The sequence below is a fragment of the Urocampus carinirostris genome, chromosome 16 (genome assembly GCF_059441175.1).
Source record: "Urocampus carinirostris isolate Australia breed hairy pipefish chromosome 16, RoL_Ucar_1.0, whole genome shotgun sequence".
Lineage (NCBI taxonomy): Eukaryota > Metazoa > Chordata > Actinopteri > Syngnathiformes > Syngnathidae > Urocampus > Urocampus carinirostris.
In genome coordinates, this window is record NC_142364.1 from 29524621 (window position 1) to 29548074 (window position 23454).

At 38.6% G+C, this 23454-nt stretch overlaps 1 protein-coding gene across 9 annotated transcripts in view; it reads left to right on the forward strand.

Moving 5' to 3' along the window:
- The window catches only part of tcf4 (transcription factor 4), a 277142-nt gene that overhangs the window by 235973 nt on the left and 17715 nt on the right, over window positions 1-23454 (forward strand). For all 9 annotated transcript variants that reach the window (XM_088320250.1, XM_088320247.1, XM_088320252.1 and 6 more), the window contains 3 exons: window positions 4693-4772; window positions 6647-6856; window positions 23292-23412. In XM_088320250.1, the coding sequence (XP_088176376.1) occupies window positions 4693-4772; window positions 6647-6856; window positions 23292-23412 (411 nt within the window). The remainder of the gene's footprint in view (window positions 1-4692; window positions 4773-6646; window positions 6857-23291; window positions 23413-23454) is intronic.

Genomic DNA, 23454 nt, shown 5'->3' on the forward strand with positions numbered 1-23454 from the left:
TAATAGTTGTGTTGAATCTGCTGTTAATCCTCACGGCAACATGCATCGTTTTGTATACCCCCTCCGAGCCTTGTGACAGATAGCTTTAATTACGAGCACCACTCTGGACAAATTGTTCTCAAACCTACAGGCTCTGTGAGCTCAAGATCCCCTCCCCCTTTTAATCCCCCTACCCTCTTTTTCCTCCTTTATCACAGCTACTTGGGTTCCTTCTTGCATAACAATAATTGGTATTTATGATCACGTCAAAGTCGCTCTACTTTTTACAAATTGGAATTGAAACCTATTAGCGCCAAACTACATGCAAATTGATATCCAAGGCTAATAAGGCTGTTTGACTAAAAACAATTTACCCTGGCGTTTAATAGATATTTGTATTTGCACATGAATACACCTAGAAGATTGTTTATTAATTAGCGTGTCATCTGAATAAAGGCAAAGGGAGCACTAGAGCAAAGAATAAGGGATACGTGTGCTAATGAGATAAATCAGGGAATATAAAGGAAAGGCCAAGGCTAAAGACCCCGAGGAGATATACAGTAATTCATTAAACTGAGTGCAAGGAGATGTCTTGTACTCAGATGCAGAAATAGATAGTTGGAATTTTGAGTTTACTTGACTAAACCCCAAAGCCAAATATTACTGAAGTAAAATTTAAAAACACATCCTAATACAGTGCCTTTGCGCTTCGGTGTGATGTCTCTTAGAATCATATCTGCATCACATAAATTCCTAGCTGATACTGAGTCCTTTGTGCGTCTGTGACTGCTACAATTTTCACCCTCAGACAACTTCTCGAAATAAATAAATAAATAATCCTATAGTGTATCTTGGGCAAAAGTACAGCATGCTGTCAGCAAACTTTGAACTAAGAAACACACATAAAGGGACAGTGTGTATCCTTTGGAACTTTAATGTATGGTTAAGTTATTTTCTGTGGAGAGCACAAATAGACACTTAGTGGTGCAATATTCCCTGTCCCTCTGACTTCCCTCATTCACTTTCAAAAAGGACAGTGTGTATTATTTAGCGCCTCCTATTGGGAAAAAAAACTTGATTTCATCAAAAAAGCACTCTTCATTTAAATAATAATGAAAGGAAGATGAACTATCATATAAACATGCTTATTCTAAAATACTTGTATGTCGAGAAAATTGCATTTATTTGATATAAGGATAGTCTTATCTGGAAGAGCTGACATCACCCTCTGGCATCTCTCTGCATTGGGAACCCAAACCAACAAACAAAAAATGTTAAGAAAAAGTATGCAGTTTCGTCACTTTGAGTCTTGGTGGTTTGTATTCCTACTTTACTTGTTCCATTTTAGCACTTGTTTTCTTTTCGGCAACATCTAGTTTTTATACCATTTCATGAACATGTTTTGTTTATTAGTAGGGTTGTTGTTTTATTTGTTCCATATGTTTGACTGGAGATTTTGATTCAGATTTTTTTTTAATATAAATTCAAACTCAATCTATTTTAAAATCAATTTTTAAGTAGTGGGATATAAACAAACACAAAAATTTTCACACTGAACAAAAATGTACGGTTAATCAGAGCGCTTGCTCAATTTTTTACCCCAGTAAAACTGAAAGTTGATAGCAAAAATTAAAAAGCACAACACATGTGACAGTGTTTTATTCGACTACTAGATGTTGCTTTAAGGTGCAACCCGAAAATGCCTGCTAAAAAGCACAGGCAAATACTACAAAGTACAGGAACTCATAGTGACCAAAACACAGCCCAGCTTTTTTTGAGGTTTTTGTATACCCGAAGCAGCAAGATGACAGACAATAATGTCCCTTCCTAATGTCCTTCCCCATTCATATTTTTCCCTAGCACACAGTCTTGCATCATTTGAATTAACTGACCTCCCATCCAGAGCACGTTTCACCTCATCCAACCATATGTCCAAACCATCTCAGAATATTTTCATCAATTCTCTCATCAAGCTCTCTCACCACACTACTTCTTCTCATTAATTCCTCATTCATTAATCCTGTCATTCCTCCACACATACTACGCAAACATCTCATTTTGAAGACATTTTACCTTTTATGCTTATTTACTCTCAAACCCCTCACCTCTGAACCATGCATCACTGTTGGTACCACGACTCCTTCATACAATTAGCACTTTGCATCTATTCACAGATATCTACTTTTGAAAAATCTGTTGAGCACACCCATTGCCTTGCACTCTTCATCCACTCCTCTTTTTCACATCATTCTCCAAACCACCACCTGCTGCCACATACGAACCCAAATACTTCAAACCATCTTAGTGTAGTACATTTAAGTATATTTATTATGGGCTTTGCAAAAAATGTAGGCTACATGTTACTGTAATTTAAATCTAACACCTATATGGTGAGTGATTTGTCTCAACAACTAATATATTCGCCCAATGGATAAATTGGGAAATCAGCTTTGAAAGTCCTTAAAAATTCTTTGAATTCAGCCATTGAAATTGTGTACCAACCCTGCTTTTAGTTGATTTATATAAAATATAAAATTAAATGCTATGTTTATATGATAGTGCATGTATTTTTCTTCATTATTTTTTTGAAATAAATGAATGTTTTTTTAACACAGGGAGGCACAAAATAATACACACTGTCCCTTTTAGTGCAGCATTGGAAAACTGCTCTTTATTGAGTGGACTTTTTCGGCATGCAAGGAACTTTCCTATTTTATTGTAATTTTAATTGTTTTACTTTTCAGAGAAAATTTGAGTCATTTTTAGCAAACTGTATACAATCGGTGAGACAATTCATGGCCAGGGGTTCCGATCTAACCTGGGTTGGTTTTCTTATGCAATTGTAATGTCTCTCTTAGAAAAACTGACAACTGTAATGTGTCCTTACAAATTAAAATGTGTACATAACTTGAACCAAACGAATAATACTCTCTCACTCGAATCAGTCAAAGCCCGCCATCTCTCAAAGCGTCCTGTGGGATGGAAATTCAACAAGTGTCTCTCATCTAACTCTACCAGCTAATGAGACCTGTTGATTTGGGTGTCACCTTCTCAGAAACAAAATACAGAAAAGCCTGTTTGTCATTCAGAGGGCCAATGCTAATCAGAAAGACACTTCTACCTTTTACAAAGAGGTGCATTAGATTTTTGCATGTCTATGAGGCAATATAATGAGTTTCTTTTGTTTTTGTATTTTTTGTTGCTTTTTATCATCTGTTCTTTTATGTTTGCATGTACTATAAGTGGACATAATTGGAGAGCTTCTTAGTGTGTTAGTCTACGCCAAACTTTAACGCCCAGCGGGGATGTGCTGCTGAGTTCGTGCCTGGTGAGGCACAGATTTACAAATAAAGGAACCTACATCTTATCAATAATGTGATCGGCAGGGCAAGAAATACATAAACAGTAGCATAGACTAAACATGAAGTTAATGCCCTGTTTTGAGTAAAATCAACTATAATTTGGTAAACCTCCATTATGTAAAAAGTCTATGAAAAGCAAACATTAGATTTCTTGACCTGCTATCAGCTTGCTATTAATATCTTTAATTCTATTATTTGGGGCTAAAGTGTGTGCCTAATCAAACTGTTTTACTATCTACTATAAAGCAAGAGAACTGCATGCCTCACTCTGTATCCATAGACAGTATGCACATTAATACATTACATACTGCTCATTTTGAATAAAAGCATCAATAGATAGGTAATCCTCCATGATGAAAAAAATACATACAACAACAAAAACACTGGATGGCTTGACTTGCTATTAGCTTGCTACTACTATCACTGATTCAATTGTTTGGGGCTTAGGTGTGAGCCAAATAGGAGTCCTTGTCTAACTATCGCCCTCTACCGTGAGGCAAATTAATTGCGTGCCTCACTCTGCATCTGCAAACGCTCATACATTAGTGTTTTTTGCACACGAGTCCACCATCTTGCTGCTAACGGTACCAAAAAAACTCCAAAAGGCCTGGCAAAAAATTTAAAGTAAAATGGTTCATTTTGGTGACTTTTTCGGGTATTTTTCCTTGTAATATTTAGCACTTGTTTTCAGTTACATGACACAATACAGCGACATCTAGTATTCAAATAATACACAATGTCATGTTAATGTTTACTTAAGGATCGCTTTCATGCAGGCACATTTCTGGTATTATTACTGTTTATAAATTGCTAAAAAGGCCAAAAAGTGTATCATTATGTAGGGGGAAAAAAACACTAGTTGCACTTAAGCCTAAATACTGGAGTCCAGGTCCAGGCCCAACCAATTAGTAAATGGTTCACTCTAATTTAAATATAATCATAAACTGTATTAAGTACAACCAAACGAATAATGTGACGATTTAAATATTTAAACATACACAACTGGAAAATGCATATCTTGTTGGCTATATATGCAATGACATTTTACAGTGTTCTAACTTAATTCCGCTATGACTTAATAGCGCTATGGCTTGGTTGTATGTGGAAAAAAGGTCAAAATGTATGAGGGATGTAGTAAAAGGGAAATGATATGCGTATTTGTTACTGCAACAGAAAACCTGTAAATAATGAGCATGACTTATGCTCCATAAAATACAGTATTTCCTTCCTCATTGATCATCGCTTCAGACTGAAATAAATGGCAATTATTTCTGCACATTTTGTAAGATTTCATTGATTAATATCTGTTTATATGTTGCATAATTTCTGGTCTTTTACCTCTGTTTTTCAGCCGCCAGTTCAGCTGCCTGGTCACGGAATGGCGGGCAAGGAGCCTCCTCGCCAAACTACGAAGCTCCACTGCATTCGCTGGTATGCACACCCACAGTTCCACGGAGTGATATGATGAAAATTTGGTCATCAATGAACAGTCTCAGGCGTGTTACAGAAAAACAGTAGTTGGTTTCAGTTACTGGTTACTTAATTCAAAAGTAAATCAGAAACCCACCTAGATTACTGACACCAATTATAAATTAGCACATTACTCTAAAATTAACTATCTTGATACAATATATACTTACATTGAAGTATCATAGAATAAATGCTGGTGAAAAGAGACACGAGTCAACTGTGGTCATTGAAAATCTGAAAGAAAAAGCGGAGTTTAATGGCATAAGTCTAATATTTATACACAATTCGCTAACATAACAGTTCCATCAAAATGAAATAGCGAGCTTCGAAAATGGACACTAGGTTGTCTTGACCATTGTCAATCACATCAGTTCAGAGAAGTTGCATAACTTGCAGATGTTTTTCTCAGAAGTTCATAAAACGTTTTTTTTGTTTTCTTCAATGATATCCCCCCTTTAAAATAGCCACATAATAAAAGAAATAAAGAAAACGTGTACACCAACATGTGGAAGGAGTGAAGTCTTCATATTTATTCGGCTTACGAACGAACACTGAGGTAATCCATATCCCTTTTGTCAACCACTCCAAGATCTCCTTCTCCGTTTCTGGGTACTGTCAAATATGTTTTTTTTTCCTCCAGGCAAATTGTATTGCAAAAATAATTTTACTAATAAAACGACCAAAACTCAGCACACATTTACGATTGATTTTATGCTCACGTTTTCCCCGGTGATTTCACTATGGTTTGTTGTTCCTGTATAAAACACTCCCGCTCTTAACGCGCTGCCTACCATTTGAAATTGGTTACACACAACCAATTATGTGCATGGAAGCTGACACCTTAACTTGAATACTTTATCATACAGGTGTAAATTTGGCTCAGGTGCAAGTATATGCGGTAGGGAGAATATCTGCATGAGGAGAAAGTCAGCGTTCTTGTACTCTGTGCTTGAAACAGCGCCGCCATAACTGTATATAGTTGTACTTTGAATGTAAATATAAACATGACAACCTTGCGCGAATTGTTGCGAATGAATGGAGGGTTATAGGGTATGATAACATTTGAGATTAAGGAGTATTCAATTGTCAGTGTCAAGAACCAGAACAGGAGTAGGACCCAGATGCGTAACGTTTCTCACACAAGCTTTATTTTACGGGAATGGGGCAGTCATGCACAAATGCCAGTGATTCGGCGATCGCTGGGCGAAAGAAGAAAGAGAGAAGTCTGGCGTGGAACAACAAAAAGCCAGAGACCAACGAGATCGATACCAGTTACATGAGTCGATACCGGACAGAACGGGACTGACAGGATTGATAACAGATGTAGGAGACTGGAGACAGAGATCATGCAGAACGAGATAGAAGGGACCGGTACCAGACACTGGAGACCGGACACAAATATCAAAACAAGATGAAATAAACGGGATCGATACCGGACAGGATGTACAAACAGGATACCGGACAGAGTCAAAACACACGTCTTGTAGGTGCAGAGGTTCGTTGACGGACTGACAAAGGGTGAGTGAGAGCACTGAGCTTAAATAAGAGGGAAGCCAATAAGTCAACGAGCTGCAGCTGGCGCAAAACGGGCGGGGCCAATTGGGCGCCATGGGCAACCGTGACAGTCAGGGGACATTGTAATTCATAAGCAGCATTTAATGAGTAGTACAATAACGCATAATGCAATAACGACTCTAGAGTAAGAAATGTTTTTTTACCACGTTACAGTACTCGTTACTGTGAAAGTACTTGCGTTCCTCTGCAATGTGTCAGTCCCAACACTTTCAATGAATAAGTTATGTGTTTCTAAACCTTTCTTTGGTTTATACCGGCAGCAAAGTCGCATCGAGGACCGTTTGGAACGTTTGGACGACGCCATCCATGTGCTTCGGAGCCACGCTGTGGGCCCCTCAACAGCCATGAGCGGCGGGCACAGTGACATGCACAATCTTATAGGGTCCGCACACACGCACAACGGCTCCATGGGGTCTTTGGGGAGCGCCTACGGGACTGGACTCTTGTCGGGCAACAGACACTCGCTGATGGTAGGACCTGATTATGTGTTTATCTATTTACTGTGTTGATTTGTATATCATGATTTTATTCCCCCAAAAAACAATTCGAAAGTTTGAGTGTGTGTTATACATGATGTATATTACTATATTTTTGCAATGATTGATCAGTCAGAAATATTGCTACAATACCCCAATCTCCTGCGTGGACATTTTTAAATAAATACGGTAATACTCGATCGCTCGTGTGCAGAGACGCCTCGTCATTTATTTTCCCTCCTTCCCCACTCTGAAAAGTGAATTAAGCATTGCTTTTTTGTGCAATTACCAATATGTAGAGTTTCAATACAGTCTTTTTTATATATTTATGATATATTGATACCTGTCAGATAGCAACTTGGGCTTCAAAGTGGAAACATTCTGCAAAGGCGCCTCTTTAAGGCTTAAAGTAGCCGATTATGCCTGAATTCGTGTAAATAAAGCAGCTATATTTAAACTCGCTGTTCCCGAATTGGACGTTAGAGAAAGGAGAAAACAGAAAGTCCTCTTGAAAGATAGAAATAAAACCAAAACAACTCGCTGGTGTATCTGATGATGAATCAGACTTTGAAGGGCATTGAATAAATACATTGTAAATCTGATGTTGGTATTTTGTTTGTTGTTTATGTTGTCAATAATTTATTTTAATCAGGGCCACACGTATTCAACATTTGTCACTGTGCTCATTTTAAGCTGAGAAACACCATAATATACTGATTTTCACAAAAAAATTAGGGGTACACGTTATACACAAGTGTGCGTAATATACGAATAAATAAGATTTTTAAAATTGTATGTACCGTAAATACTGGACTACAAGCTGCTACCTACCTTTTTGCTATATTTTAAACACTGCAGTATTAACTACAGTCTGTTATTATTATTATTATTATTATTATTATTATTATTATTATTTTATCTCTTTTGCCTAGCAACAGTAGCCCAATAAAATAAATGAGTAGTTCACAAAGGTCTAATTAAATTGTATGATTAATCAACACTTCCCTTATAGTAAATCATGTGTGCGGGGGCCCTTTTTTGAGGCAAACATATTTGATAATTTTGGCATTTGGTTGTCAAATTCCTCAAGTGTGTGAGCCATAGATGAAAATGGCGAGCTTCCCATTTCCACGACGCATGTGTCCTAAATACAAAACCCCACAGTAGATCTGAAAGCATTTATTGACACCATTCTAGAAGAGAAAAGAGTTGATGTTTTTGCCAACATTATTCATATACATGGTTTGTATGGGTGCTTCAATTCCTTATAAATGTTTGAATATTAATGTTGTGTTTTTAAGGGTTTAAAGGGATTAAACTTTGGGTGAAGTGCTTGTAAATGCTTGGAATTGTTGCCATGCTTCTCAACAAGTCTGCTTAAAATGACGCAGAATCTGCTCTCTTGCGGCTTTCCTTTGCCATTGTATATGTTCTTCCCTCTTGATTAATTGCAGACAGCATTAGTTTGTATGGCATTGTCCCATAAGTGTCATCAATCCCTATGGGTCACGCCCAAGAGGACAGATGCATGCTACACCTAAACAGGGTCCTATGAAATGCGTATTAGTGCAATGATTACATATCAATTATGTACATTTCTTATGGGCCGTGCAGAAATTAAGTCAGCTTTTCCAGGGGTAAATTCTGATGAGAACTTCCTGAAACCAAAAATGAAAACTTATTTTCTCAGTTCCGCATTCCCTCTCCACCTCTGTCTTACTCGAACTCGTAAGCGTCTCACTCCTGTTGTCACAGAGACATGTTATCTTTAAAGGTATTTCCAACTGATTTTTTGTTTTGTTTTACGTGTCGTGTTCCTTCCCAAAATTATGCCAATATGTTGCAAAATTTTCTACACACTGGGGGACTCGCAAAATTTAGTCACTCAGTTGACCCATCTGGCTTGTTCTCTGTAGACCTGTGACGTAATTGAATTTTATAATGGCGAATACCATTAATAGAACATGTGAGGTGAGCTCCAAAACAGACAGTGACCAGCGATTGCATACCGCTAATTTCTGCTTGGAGAAGTTGGAACTTTACTTACCCTGCTTTTGGGTAGGCAATTGAGGGTTTTCGTTTTTCACCGCCTTTGTCACGTTTGGTATAACTTTGTCTGGCTAGCTTTTCGTTAGCGTCAGGGCTGCCGAGGGCTTACCTGTATTGTTTATTCCTGGTTGGCCTTCGCTGGCTGCCCACCATGTGTTGTTTGGTCGGCTAGCCTGGCATTAGTGGCAATTCTTCCATGTCTCTTGGTTTATTTCTGGCTGGTTTTGCGTTTATCGCCGTTGTCGCATTTACTTGTTGGTTCCCTGTTAGAATAGCTGCTCACTACTACTCTTTTTTAATCTGCTGGTTTTGCTGTGTCCCTTGGTTTGTTTATTCTAGGGCCAGCTTCGTGTTTGTCGCAGTTGCCGCTTTTCGCAGTTAATTCCCGGCTAGCATGGCTGCTCACTGCGTAGTGTTGGTCAGACAGCCCCACGTTTTTCCTATAAGTTTTCGGCTGATTTTCGTTGAACGGTCCATATTAGCCCCCTATCGGTGGCTTTTCGTGTCTGTTTTTTTTTTTTTACCAGTTAGCTTTTTTTGGGCCGCTCGCATTTATTTGTGCCATTAATGCATCAACCTGCGACACCTAGGCATTCTCCACTAAAATTTGGCATAAAACACTAATAACATCTTAGAATAATTAACACGTAAAACAATACTGCGACAGGCTTCGTAGGGTGCTGGTGTTCGTCAGCTGATGTCACAGCTCAGGATGACAAAAACAAGACATGAAAACACATTGTGTCAGAAAATAATCAGAATATACCAATGAAATATTTATACATCACGTTTCACGGTTCATGGATCCCTAGGTCGTTGGGGGTCTACTGAGAGCGCAACCGTGGACAGCTTCCTCTACCGCTGTCAGTTCCTGGCCTGTTTTTTGTTTGTGGAAAACCATGTACTATTTCCTCACATTTTGCATGTTTAAATCAATGAGGAAATGTAAATCTCCGGCTTGAGTCCCGTCCAAACACCTGGTTTTCTCGTCACAGATGTGTAGGCGTGATAATCTGCCCGGGTGGGCGCGGCTTGGTCGCATTATGTCACCGCAATGTTATGTCAGTTGCATTGTTAGAGCCGGGACAGGATACGGCCCGTGATTGCCTTTTACTGTTTTTCCAAGCTTCATTTAAAACATAATGGCAGGAACTGAATCACATGCAGCGGAACTACTTAATGGCTTGCCAAATCTCGACTTATGATCGGATATTTTCCACTTTTTTCTAAATAAGGATAAAACAAAGTTGTGAAATAATTTTCAATGAGAGTGCAGTTTGAACTGATGCACCAAGTCAATGCAACCCAGATGTCATTGTAGTACACCCCGCTCAAAGAAATAAAGGACCACATGTGTGGCTTACAAAGCCTATTCTAAAAATATCACACCAGGCATTGTGATTTTTGAGGCAGGCTTTTCCAGTGATCACTCATATATATATATATATATATATATATATATATATATATATATATATATATATATATATATATATATATATATATATATATATATATATATATATATATATATATATATATATATATATATATATATATATATATATATATATATATATATATATATATATATATATATATATATATATATATATATATATATATATATATATATATTTAAACCTTTTTTTAATGCTTGATCTGAATCAGAGTTAACCCTTTACTATTTACATTAAAGGGTTCAGGCTTTAACCTAAAAATAAAAAAAACAATTTATAAGTTAAAGCAGATTTAAAAAAATACCAACATTGATTTGAATAAGTAAAAATACATGAATCATGAATCATATTAATGGACATCATTTTAAATACTCATAGGTCAAGAAATTTGCATCTATTTTTCACAACATAAGCCTCACCTAGAGGGAGCTGGCATGTTTTTTCACCATCTTCAGGCTAGTATAAGCCCATGGAAAAAAAAAAAAAAAAAAGGCTTGGCCGGAAAAAAAAAAACAAAGAAAATGTCTATTGTATGGTCACTCTTTGTATGGAGTTTGGATTTTTCCTTGGGCTCTTTCAAACTCTTTCTTGGTTGCACTACTCCATACAGCAACATCTAGTGGTCAAACAATAAACTCTGTTCCTTTACGTCAAAGTTAATACTATAGAGCAGGGGTCGGGAACCTTTTTGACTCAAAGAGCCATAAAAGCAAAAAATATTAATTTTATTTTGGGAAAGAGCCACACCATATATTATGAGACAAATTTACTAAATTGCTAAACCGGCGCCCCAGACAAAAGCTTTGTCTTCAGCACATTTATTTTTGATGATTTGATAAAAATTATGAAAAGAGAATAATGCCAGAGCCCCTGTCCCAAAATCAACAAACATACCACTTTAAACTTGTCTCTTTCTTGCAATTACTCAAGATCGGTTAAACTCCTTTTGACCTTTTTTTTCATACATATTGGTTTCAAAACCAGATGCAAGCATTTATTTTGTAAAAACGTCACAACATTCTGAGAATAGGGAGCCTTATGTGCTTACCTTTGGCGAGAGATGGGAAGGAGTGCTTGTACTTTTTGCATAGCTCCACCCATCCCTCCCACTCACCCAATCAAATGACTAAGTTCTCTTCCGGTGTTTTGGCGTATTTACAGTTCTGTGGATTCATCATAAGGTATCTGAACACTGAACACAGATTACATAGTGAACTTTTATATAAAGGTTTCTTTAGTGTTGTACAGCTAAAACGAGTTTTTTTTTCCCTATTTTTTTGTGTGACACCTTGACTGTAAATTGTAGTGAAAAACGTGCCATATATATACTGTGAAGTAATCATTTGTCAGTATGTTTCGGTTTAGCTTTACGTGTAACTTAATAGGATAGACGAAACAACTTTTGGACAAGATGGAGAAATTTTGCATGCAATCAAATCTGTCTCTGAGCCACAGATACTCGTAGAAAGAGCCATATATGGCTCGCGAGCCATAGGTTCCCGACCCCTGCTATAGAGGTATAACTTTGGACTGCTTTAACTAAACCATAATATTGACATATACTGAATTAAAACATCACCATTTTGTAATAGCTTTTATCTATAAATTATACATTATTTTTATTCTTTATGGTATAGAATCAAAAAAACATTTTCCTCTTTGGAATAAACATTTCCTTAGTTGCTATTTTGAGGGAAACAATTTTATTTTATTGGGGGAAAGATGATTTGGAATCAAAATGTGTGTTCTGAACATCATGCAATTCATCTCTCAAGGCACCACTTAACTTTTCTCTCACTCTTACATGCGGACACGCAAACAGCTGTATGTAGTTTGGCCTTGTTTGGGAGAGAAGCTTGCAGACTGAGGTCATAACTCTGGGAAAACAGGTGGCAGACGGATGTTAGTGAAAAAGAATGAGGGAAAAAAGAGAGACTTATACTTTGTCATTGGCTCATCAGGGTTCATACGGGTGCTTAAAATCCTTGGAAATGCTTGAATTTTAATTTTTTGGGTTTTCAATTATTGAAAAGTGCTTGATTTTGACAGTAAATAATTGAAATGATTCAATTTTTCTCAACAAATCTGCTAAAAAAATGCCCCTAACAATGGTCTCTGGTGGCTTTGCTTTTCCACTGCATTTCTTCTTCACGGATTAAGTGCAGCTGGCATTAGTTTGTACAGATTTTTCTATGGAGAGTCATCGCCCCCTACGGGTCACATCCAAGAGGACAGGTGCGTGTTACACCTAAACAGGGCATCATGAAATGTGTATTAGTGCAAGGATTACGTATCAATTATGGACATGTACATAAATTAAGGTAGCATTTCCCAGTGGTATATTGTAACGGGAAGAACTTTCTGCAACTGAAAATGCAAGCGACATATTACTTAATTTACCTAACAACTATACAGGGAAAGTTGTATCTCAAAAACAAATTACTCAAGTTCTAAAAAATCATAAGTCTTGATAAATGCACACTGATGATTAAAAATCGCATATGGACAACACAGAAACTTTATATTTGTGGCTCTGCAAAACAATACAGGATTCACACTGGATTTTTTATTTTTTATTTTTACCCAACACCTATATTGGGAGAGATTTGTCTTAAAAACAAACATATTTACGATCTTGAAATCATATGTCTTGATAAATGCACAAGATGTAAAATTGCATGTTAATTGCAGATGTATTTGTGGCTATGCAAAATACATGATTATTTTTTTTCTTTCGATTGTACTGGAGAAATAGGAAAATTAGCTTTTAAAAAAAGTGCTTGAATTTGGCCATGAAAAGGTGTATGAACTCTGACTCGCATACCTTTACTCACAATATAATAAATTAAACATCTTCACTTCAATATTGTATATTGTATTTCTCGTTAATTGGATTTGCTGTAATACACTACTGGTCAAAACTTTGGAGTAATCCAGACAGTTATATGTTTTCCATGAAAAAGTCAAACTTTTCATTATTAAATGAGTTTGTCTCTGTTTTTTTGTTTCTTTTTCCTTTTGTTGGCCAGTCTCATGTGTGGCTTTTTCTTTGCCTTGAAGGCTAGCACCTCTTCATGTAGATGCGACACTGGTGTTTTGTGGGTACTAGTTAACCAAGTTGCTAGTTGTTGACCTATAAGGCGTCTGTTTCTCAAACAAGACACTCTAATGTACCTATCATCTTGCTTGGTCAGGCCTCTCACTTCTCTTTCTACTCTGGTTAGAGCTTGTTTGCGTTGTTTTCTGAAGGGAGTAATACACACGGTTGTAAGAATTTTCAGTTTCTTGGCAATTTCTCACATGGAATAGTCTTCATTTCTTAGATCAAAGATAGAACGGCAAGCTTCACACACAAAAGTTTCCTTTTTCTGGCCATTCTGAAGTTTAAACGCACTCACAAATGTGATGCTCCAGATACCCAACCAGCTCAAAGAAAGGTTTATTTTAGAGCTTCTCTAGTCTGGTTAACTGTTTTCAGCTGTGCTAACACCATGGCACAAGTGTTTTTTAATATTTTGTTAGCCTACCACAATTGGCAACGACTAACTATTAGAACACTGGAATGCCATTTGCTGGAAACGAGCCTTTGTACACCTATGTAGATACTGCATGCTATTAAAAACAGACATTTGCTGCTATAATGGTCCATTAACACGTTAACAATGTATGGGGTGTATCCACTTCCGCATTCCGATCACGCTCCGATCCCTTGAGCTTCTTCATTCCCCCGTCCAGCGAGCACCGGATCGCTGGCGTTTGTTTCCTCAATATCCCAATAAACCTTTGAGTGAAACGTTACACGTTTGGGTCTACCATTCATCCTGGTTCTGACACTTATTGAATGCCTCTTAAAGGAAAAAATGTATTTATTAAAAAAACAAATTTGTATTTGCATAAAAAGCAAAAATACATGACCTATCACATGGATTTGTATTTTTCTTTATACTTGTAGGTTGATAATTCTGTATTTATTTTACACACCGCGAGGATCACCCAGAGGGATTGTCCACAATCATACTACTACAGGTACCCCCCAAAACTAAAACATTGGGAAAGGTACATTGATTTCTTATAGCCTACTTAATGTTTCAGCAACACTGATTTTTTTTTTTAACCCAATCGACTTCAACCTATTGAGATTTTCTCTCTTTTTAACTGGCACAGAAATGAGAGAAATGCACTACAAGCTGTGGGAGTCACTGGAAAATGTCCCTGCTATTTTTTCATCGAGTGTGTTTTTTTACGTGTGTGTTCATCTACAAGTAGCAATAGCAGGTGTTTTTCTTCAGTTTAGCATGTTGTACAGAGGGAGTATTGTTCAACAATGATGCAAAATTGTACATGCGGTTGTAGTTATATGAATAAAGTTGGTCTGGATTTATCTAGTTACCATATAAGCATTTTGTAGCCTTCTCATAAGCATTATGATTTTTTATGTCTTCTGGTTTTTTTCTGCATTTAGTAAAAAGGCGTCTAAATTATTTTGAATGACAAGATAAGTTACAGTGGCTTGCGGAACTATTTGACCCCTTGAACGTTGTGACCTTTTGCCACATTTCAGACCTCAAACATAAAGATAAAAAACTGTGATTTCTTGTGACGAATCAACAATAAGTGGGCCACAATCATGAAGTGGAACAGACTTTATTGGATATTATTATATATTACTTTTAACAAATAAAAAAATGAAAAGGTGGGTGTGCAAAATTATTTAGCCCCATTGAGTTAACACTTAGTACCACCACCTTTTGCACCTTTTGATTAAAGCTGTAAGTCGCTTGGGGTATGTCTCTATCAGTTTTGCACTTCGAGAAACCGATATTTTTGTCCATTCCTCCTTGCAAAACAGCTCGAGCTCAGTGAGGTTGGATGGAAAGCGATGGTGAACAGCAGTTTTCAGTTATTTTCACAGATTCTCAATTGGATTGAGGTCTGGACTCTGACTTGGCCATTCATTTGATATGTTTTTGGTGAACCATTTCATTGTAGCTTTTGCGTTATGTTTTGGATCATTGTCTTTTTGAAAGACAAATCTCCGTCCCCGTCTCAGGTCTTTAGCGGACTCCATCAGGTTTTCTTTCAGAATGGTCCTGTATTAGGTTCCATCCATCTTCCCATCAATTTTAACCTTTTTCCCTGTCCCTGCTGAAGAAAAGCAGGCCTAAACAATGATGCTGCCACCACCATGTTTGAGGCTGTGCTGCTTTTACGCCAAACATAACAGCTTGCATTGTTGCCAAACAGTTTGATTTTGGTCTCATCTGACCAGAGCACCTTCTTCCACATGTTTGGTGTGTCTCCCAGGTGGCTTGTGGCAAACTTTAAACAACACTTGTGGATATCTGTAAGAAATGGCTTTCTTCCAGCCACTCTTCCACAAAGGCCAGATTTGTGCAGTAATTATTATCCTATGGACAGATTCTTACACTTCAGCTGTAGACCTCTACAGTTCATCCAGAGTGATCATGGGCCCCTTGGCTGCATCTCTGATCAGCTGAAAGTTTAGTATTTAAAAACAAAGAAAGAAAAATATATATATTTTGAGAATAGCTTTTTAGTATGCTAGATGACAGTCTGGTGTTTTTTATGATTTCAGACTACAAACTTGTTGATATTGAGTCAAAAATTGTTTTCAGCGCTTTTCTTTGGCTTCAGTTAAAATCTTGATATTAGATAAATAAAGATAAAAACATTTAGCAGCAATATAATTCCAGGATAATAAATCCAAGCTTTTCTATACATAGGCAAAATATATATCTGTATTTTCACAGTCTTGTGCGCTTGTTTTGGGGAATGCTTGGTGGTTCTGAGCCTGTTAGCAGGCTGGGGTGAGAGACAGTTACAATGTAATTTGAGCGTCTGCAGTAAACGAGAACTTAAGTGAGTTGCTTGAAAAAAGCAATGTTTGATAGTTTTATCCAGTTGTTTTGCATGAGCAGGTTTGGTATTTTTCCAAATCCAACGTCTTTTCTGATGTCGATGAACGCCGCGGTCTGAGGGCGTGCCGCCAATGTACGGCGACGGCCCACACCATAGATTGGGTCGTGTAATTTATTTATATTTCTCATTGCCGTCTGTCTTCTCATTTTTCCTTCCTCATTGAACTAAATTGAGGAAGAGAAAAAGAGAGGCTCGTTAAAAATATAAAAGCCCTCCATTAAAAATGTACTCAAGCCTTTCTTTCTGGTCGTCGCTGCCATTTTACGTTTGGGAATGTGGCGGTGATGAAAGACAGACACGGAGGGAAAAACGTCACAGAGGAGGATGAGTGACAAATCATACATAAGAGTGCAGAATGGATGGAGAGATGGAGGACGATAAAATACAAATGGATGACGCTCATTGCATTAAACGATCCAGTCGGCATTTTGTGTCACGAAGCGTGTTGTGCATGCAGTGAAAGGAGATTATTTTTTGACCCAACTTTTTTCACGCCCGGGTTCAACTTCTACATTGTTACTGTTGCGATGTTGTGCTTGTTACAAGGGAGGTCAAAAGGGAATATTTACTCTATTATTATTTATTCCTTAAAGCCCCCCAAATTATGCCATTTTCTCCTTCACCACTCCATTTTTTACGCTCAGTGGCTGGTTTACCCAGTGAGCCAAGTCTGCCCTTGGGATAACATCTGCAACAATCCCCACGGCTTCAACTTCTGCCCACAAAATTAGTCACAGCTAACACATATGTAATTAAATATGTGAACTTATACATATATGTATATGTTATAGTTTTAATGAGTGTACACAAACTAGCACTGAGGATAAGAAAGAAACCAAAAAACACCCAGTTTCAAACATAGCATCATATTATTTGGTGGGCTGGATTAAAACGCCTGACAGGCCATAGTGTTCCCACTCCTGTCTGATCAACACCTTTCTGATCAACACCTCATCGCTTCAAGTTCAATTCCACTCAAGCAGTGTTGTCGTGAGTGAGCTAGCAACTAATGCTAGCTAGCATTTATATATATATATATATATATATATATATATATATATATATATATATATATATATATGGCGCAGCCTTGGCGGGGATGGAGTCCGGTTTGGGGGCCTCAGCATTGCGTCACTGCTTTTTGCAGATGACGTGGTGCTGTTGGCTTCCTCAGCCCGTGATCTTCAGCTCTCGCTGGAGCGATTCGCAACCGAGTGTGAAGCGGCCGGGATGGGGATCAGCACCTCCAAGTCCGAGGCCATGGTTCTCAGTCGGAAAAGGGTGGTATGCTCCCTCCGTGTCGGGGAGGAGGTCTTGCCCCAAGTGGAGGAGTTCAAGTATCTTGGGGTCTTGTTCACGAGTGAGGGTAGGATGGAACGGGAGATCGACAGACGGGTCGGTGCAGCGTCTGCCGTCATCCGGACCCTGTACCGGTCTGTCGTGGTGAAGAGGGAGCTGAGCCGAAAGGCAAAGCTCTTGATCTACCAGTCGATCTACGTTCCTACCCTCACCTATGGTCATGAACTTTGGGTCATGACCGAAAGAACTCGATCCCGGATACAAGCGGCCGAAATGAGTTTCCTCCGCAGGGTGGCTGGGTTCTCCCTTAGAGATAGGGTGAGAAGCTCAGTCATCTGGGAGGGACTCGGAGTAGAGCCACTGCTCCTCCGCGTTGAGAGGAGCCAGTTGAGGTGGCTCGGGCATCTAATAAGGATGCCTCCTGGACGCCTCCCTCGGGAGGTGTTCCGGGCATGTCCCACCGGCAGGAGGCCCCGGGGGCGGCCCAGGACACGTTGGAGAGACTATGTCTCTCGGCTGGCTTGGGAACGCCTCGGGGTCCCTTCGGATGAGCTGGAGGAAGTGGCTGGGGATAGGGACGTCTGGGCTTCCCTTTTAACGCTGCTGCCCCCGCTACCCGACCTCGGATAAGCGGAAGACAATGGATGGATGGATGGATATATATATATATATATATATATATATATATATATATATATATATATATATATATATATATATATATATATATATATATAGCTGGAGCCTATCCCAGCTATCTTCAGGCAGTAGGCAGGGGACACCCTCAACTGGTTGCCAGCCAATCACAGCCAATTAACCTGACGACAGCCAGTGGCTGCCATCTTCGGTTGTCCATCACATGTGTTCCACATGCTTGTACAGTGGTACATCTACTTACAAATTTGTTTCGTCTTGGGAGTAGCTTTGTAACCTGAAACATTTGTAAGTAGAGTGTTTTGTATCAAAAATGGTTCGACAATCTGTCTGGGGCTTTTGTAACATTTATCAGAGGTATCCGGCATGATTGGTAGGGGTAACATTTGTCCCTTTTCCTCATAAAAACTAATTTGGAGAAGTGTTTGAAGTGGATAAAGACATGCACCTGAAGGCGACAACCTTGTGTTCAACAACGTCTACCATTCGTCCTGGTTCTTGTAAATACAACGTTCCGATCGTGAGGATGATTGATGGGAACTGGAACAAAGTTATTTGTTCTACAGTAAGTGTTTTACTTTGAATAAATTAATGTTCACGCTGTAGGGTCAGTTATAACACAGAAACCTATCAACCTCACAGCATAATGTGTAGCTCCTTCCTGCCACGTTAATTTGGCATTATACCATAAACTAGAAACCATGGACACACCTTAAAAAAATCCGGAATGGGTTTTTTCTGTCATAGTTTATGAACCTCTAAGGTTAACCGCAAAGACAGCGTACAGAAGACTTTTTTTTAATAGCATTCAATGCACCAAGAATTAAGAGTGAAGTGGCATTCCTAAAACTCATTAAGGTCTGTTAGAAGGAAAAACAAAGTGTAGATACCCTGCAATAAGAGTCTGTCAGAGCTGATAAATCTGAATTTATTTATTTTTGAAGTTGGTACAAAACTGAGGGCTTCCTCATAGATCGCCAACATAGGAAGGTTATTAGTGTCTTTGAACACATTTTTATTTGTATAGCCCTTAATCACAATGCGTAACCAAGGCTGCAAAGACCACAGATTATTGCAAACTATAGACTTTTATTACACATTCCCCTGATCTAAAACCCACATGAGGGCAAGGAAAAACTCAAAAACCTCAACATGAGGAAAATGAAGAAACCTTGCGAAGGGACCGCACATGAGGTAATCCCCCTTCCAGGATGACCAGGTAAAATAATAACAAATAATACACAGATATTGACGAACTGGGGGTGTCAAACATACAACCCACAGGCCCACCAATAGATATGATCTGGCTCACGAGACAATGCCGATAGTAGCACAAGAAAAAAATGAGTCACATCACATCTAACGATGACCTTGTGATAAAGGGCTCTACAAATAAACATGACTTGACTTGACCTGCAGTTTTAAATTTGTCCACTGAATGTCACCAAATCTGGGCGCGACACTTGCCGTTTTTAAAAATATACAGTTGATAAACATCACAAGAGAATACATCTTACTGAAGAAAAACCTCTATACACGTTTCACAATCAAATTTTGCACCCTGAATCATAATTTAATTGTGAGCCTCGGAAATATCCCCTGCCCTACACCTTAGGCACACGTTTTATCATTCATCAAAATGATAGTGTTTTTTTTTCCCCTACCATTTGGCCTCCTGAGCTAAATTGACACCGCTGTGGAAAACCTATGAAACAAGAAATTTTAGAGAACATTCCCAAAACAGGCAGCACGACGGAGCAGTGGTTAGCGCGTGCATGGCACAGTTCTTAGGTCATGGGTTCAAATCCAGCTACCAGCCTTCCTGTGTGGAGTTTGCATGTTTCCTCCGGGCACTCCGGTTTCCTCCAACATTCCAAATACATGCATATCAGGTTAATTGGCCGGTCCAAATAGTCCCTAGTTGAGAATGAGCAACCCCGCGACCCTACTGAGGATAAGCGTTGCAGATAATAGATGGATGGATGGACTCCTAAAGCACAGCACATGTCATGAATCCTTGCCAATATTTTGCCTACGTATCATGCTGCGAGGCTGAAAGGGTTCTGTGTTATAACTGACCCAACAGTGTCAAACTTCAATTTAATAAAGGTAAAAATATATATTTATTTAAGTATAGGGTCATAAGGCTCATTTGCTACCATGGACATCTATAACCAGTAAAAGCTATGTATTAGTAAATGCCAAAGACTTCCGCAGCCGTCAATAGCATTGCACATGTTAAAAAAGGCGAAAAGGAACCTGGCACATACTTAGCCACACAGACACACTCAAATAGAGGCAGATCTCATGCCAAAACAGTGAGTCCCCGCTGGAAGCTGCTCGGTGCCCTGGGAATTCAAAATCCCACAATCAAACATATGGGCATTAAGATAATTGTCAGTTGTTGTGTTGTCGTGTGCGTGCATGTCCGACAGATGGATTGGATTCAACCAAGCACACAACACATTCACATGCACGTTCACATGCACCCCACTCACGGTATGCCCCCACATAAAACCAGGAACAACAAGAGACCACACACAAGTCAAAAACATACATGTCAGGACGGGCACACATTGTGGGACAGTAAGATGCCTTGCAGGTTTGGTCTCTTAAATAGGCAGACACTGCTCTCAACAGACCAAGAACAGAACTACAACTGCTACATTATGCACTCAAAATGAATTTGTAAACCACCTTTCAGGCAATAAATTGCAACTCAAAAGTGCTATATAAAATCATTCATTCAATCATTCAAAATCATTGCACAATAAGAATATAAAACCCCTTAATTTTTCCCTGCCTAACAACATGGAAAGCCACCTACACAGACACACAAAAGGGTAACGTAAAATCAACATAGATAATAGTAATAATAATAAATGAATACGGTATTTATTCGCGTAAAACGCACATCCATTTTTTAGGGATGGAAATGTGTGTAAAATGTTGTGTCAAAAAGATCAGCCTAGACTTATTCACCTAGCATTAGACACTGAAAGATCTCAAATACATATTCATCATTATTTATCTCAATGAAAGTCACCGATAATGAATCGATTCAATCCCCCCAGCTTTAAATGGACACTGCATAATTTTTAACCACAAGATGTCGCTGCATTGTGTGGTGCAAGCAAAAATGAGTGCTACATAGCACAAGGAAGAATTCAAATTAAAGAGACTCAAAAGTCACCGAACCCCCAGCCTTCCTCAAGGTTTTTGGAGGTACCCACCAACATGGCAGATAATTATGTCGCTACTCTAGGTCAGCTTCAGGTTATTATAAAATAAATACAAAATTCTTAATCTACATGTACTTTTTCATCTATAAGCATGGTTCGCACAGATCCTTGAAAAGTTTTAAAATGGCATTGAAGTCATTATTATAAAAATAAGGCCTTAATTGGAATTAAAATGTCTTAAGTCCAGCTTTAGAAGGTCTTAAAAATGTGAAACAGATTAATAAGGTTTTGAACTTAAACTAAAAAGATTTAGTTAAAAAAAGACATTTTTTCATGCATCATGATAAAATGCTTCATGAATGTAACAGGAGAGTTCTATGGAATTAATAATTACCTGCCAGTTTTGACTGAGAATCCATGATGTACTTTTATTTGATTTCCATGTCTAAAACTTTAGAGAGTTGTCACGACCAGAACGGAATCAGGACCCAAATGCGTAGCGTTAACAACAAGTTTATTGATGGAAATAGGAAGGGCAGCGCCGGAGTCCGGTCCTCGCTGGACGCGGGAAGCAAGCCGCTTAGGCAATCGTATCGTGATCCGAACACACAAGTGGATCTTCCGAAACAGGAGATGGCGGTGTCAAGGACGGAAAATCAGGTTGATAGCTGGCACAGGAGAGCAAAAACGTGGTCGGGATCAAAAACAGGACAGAGCCGGAGACAAACGGGGAGATCAGGAATGGACGGGTGGAAAAACGGGTGCAAAAACGGTGCATGCAGGAGTCGGGGTCAAAATGCTTGCCTTGTAACAACAGAGGTTCGCTGACGGACTGACAACCGGAGAGCGACAGGACTGGGCTTAACAAAGGACAGGGAACCAATCAGGTAGCCCGCAGCGGCTGGTGCGAAATGAGCGGGCACAGGTGAGACTAATCAGTAATCATGACAGAGAGTGTTATGTTTTTCAGGCGGAAAGTTTTCAACTGGACCAAAATATGATTTCAAAAATGGTTTGACAAAGACACTCGAACAAATTGCCTCCAATTTGGTGGTTTTGTTTTGTTGGTTTCAATTCTGTGTATTTATTTTTAATTTTTGTCGACTTCGTCTTAAATGTGATTTTAAAGGGCATTTAATAAGTCTTATATAGTCTTGGATTTACCTTTCCTTAATCTGTAGGAACCCTGATAAGCAGCATTTGTGTATAACGCACACCCTCAGGTTTTGCTAAAAATTTTGTTTCACTTTTTCTCAGATTAAACTAAGCATTGTAAGTGACAAACGTAGTTGAATAGGTGCGGCCATGATTAAAATAATTCATTGACAATGAAAACTATGAACACAATACCAACATAAAATGTACAATGTATTTATCTATTGTCTTTCAAAGTCCTTGTCAACATCAGATACAGCAAAAACTTGTTTCCCTCGTCATGCTTTTTTTGTGTTTATGTCTTTCAGGGCGACTTTCCGTTTTCTCCATTCTCAAACTTACCAACCCTGAACCTTACTGTAGTTTTAATTCCATGCGCCTTATAGTCCTGTGCGCCTGATATATGAAAAGAAAATACCACAAAAGACTATATTTGGGGGGGTCGTGCCTTATAATCCGGTGTGCCTTATACTACAGAAAATACGGTATTAAAAGAAAGCAAACGCTGAAAAATATGCAAAATGCCAAAGATGTCCTACTTGTAACGAATGTAATCTGTGCCATTTAGTAACAAACAAATTAAAACCTGTTGTTCCATGGTTAAAAAAGAGAGCTTGTGAGGTTGTGCTTAAAATATGTGTGCCATTCATCTCGCCTAACAAGATTTGTTATTATTCTTTTGTCTCCCAGGTGAGCTCCCACAGAGAAGATGGCAGCATGAGCACCTTACGAGGAGGACACTCCATGGCGGCGGGCCAGGTGCCGCAGTCCGCTACCTCGCCGGACCTCAACCAACCTGACCATTATAGAAGTGAGTGGGTCCTATCTTCTTAAAGGGACAGTGTGTATTAAT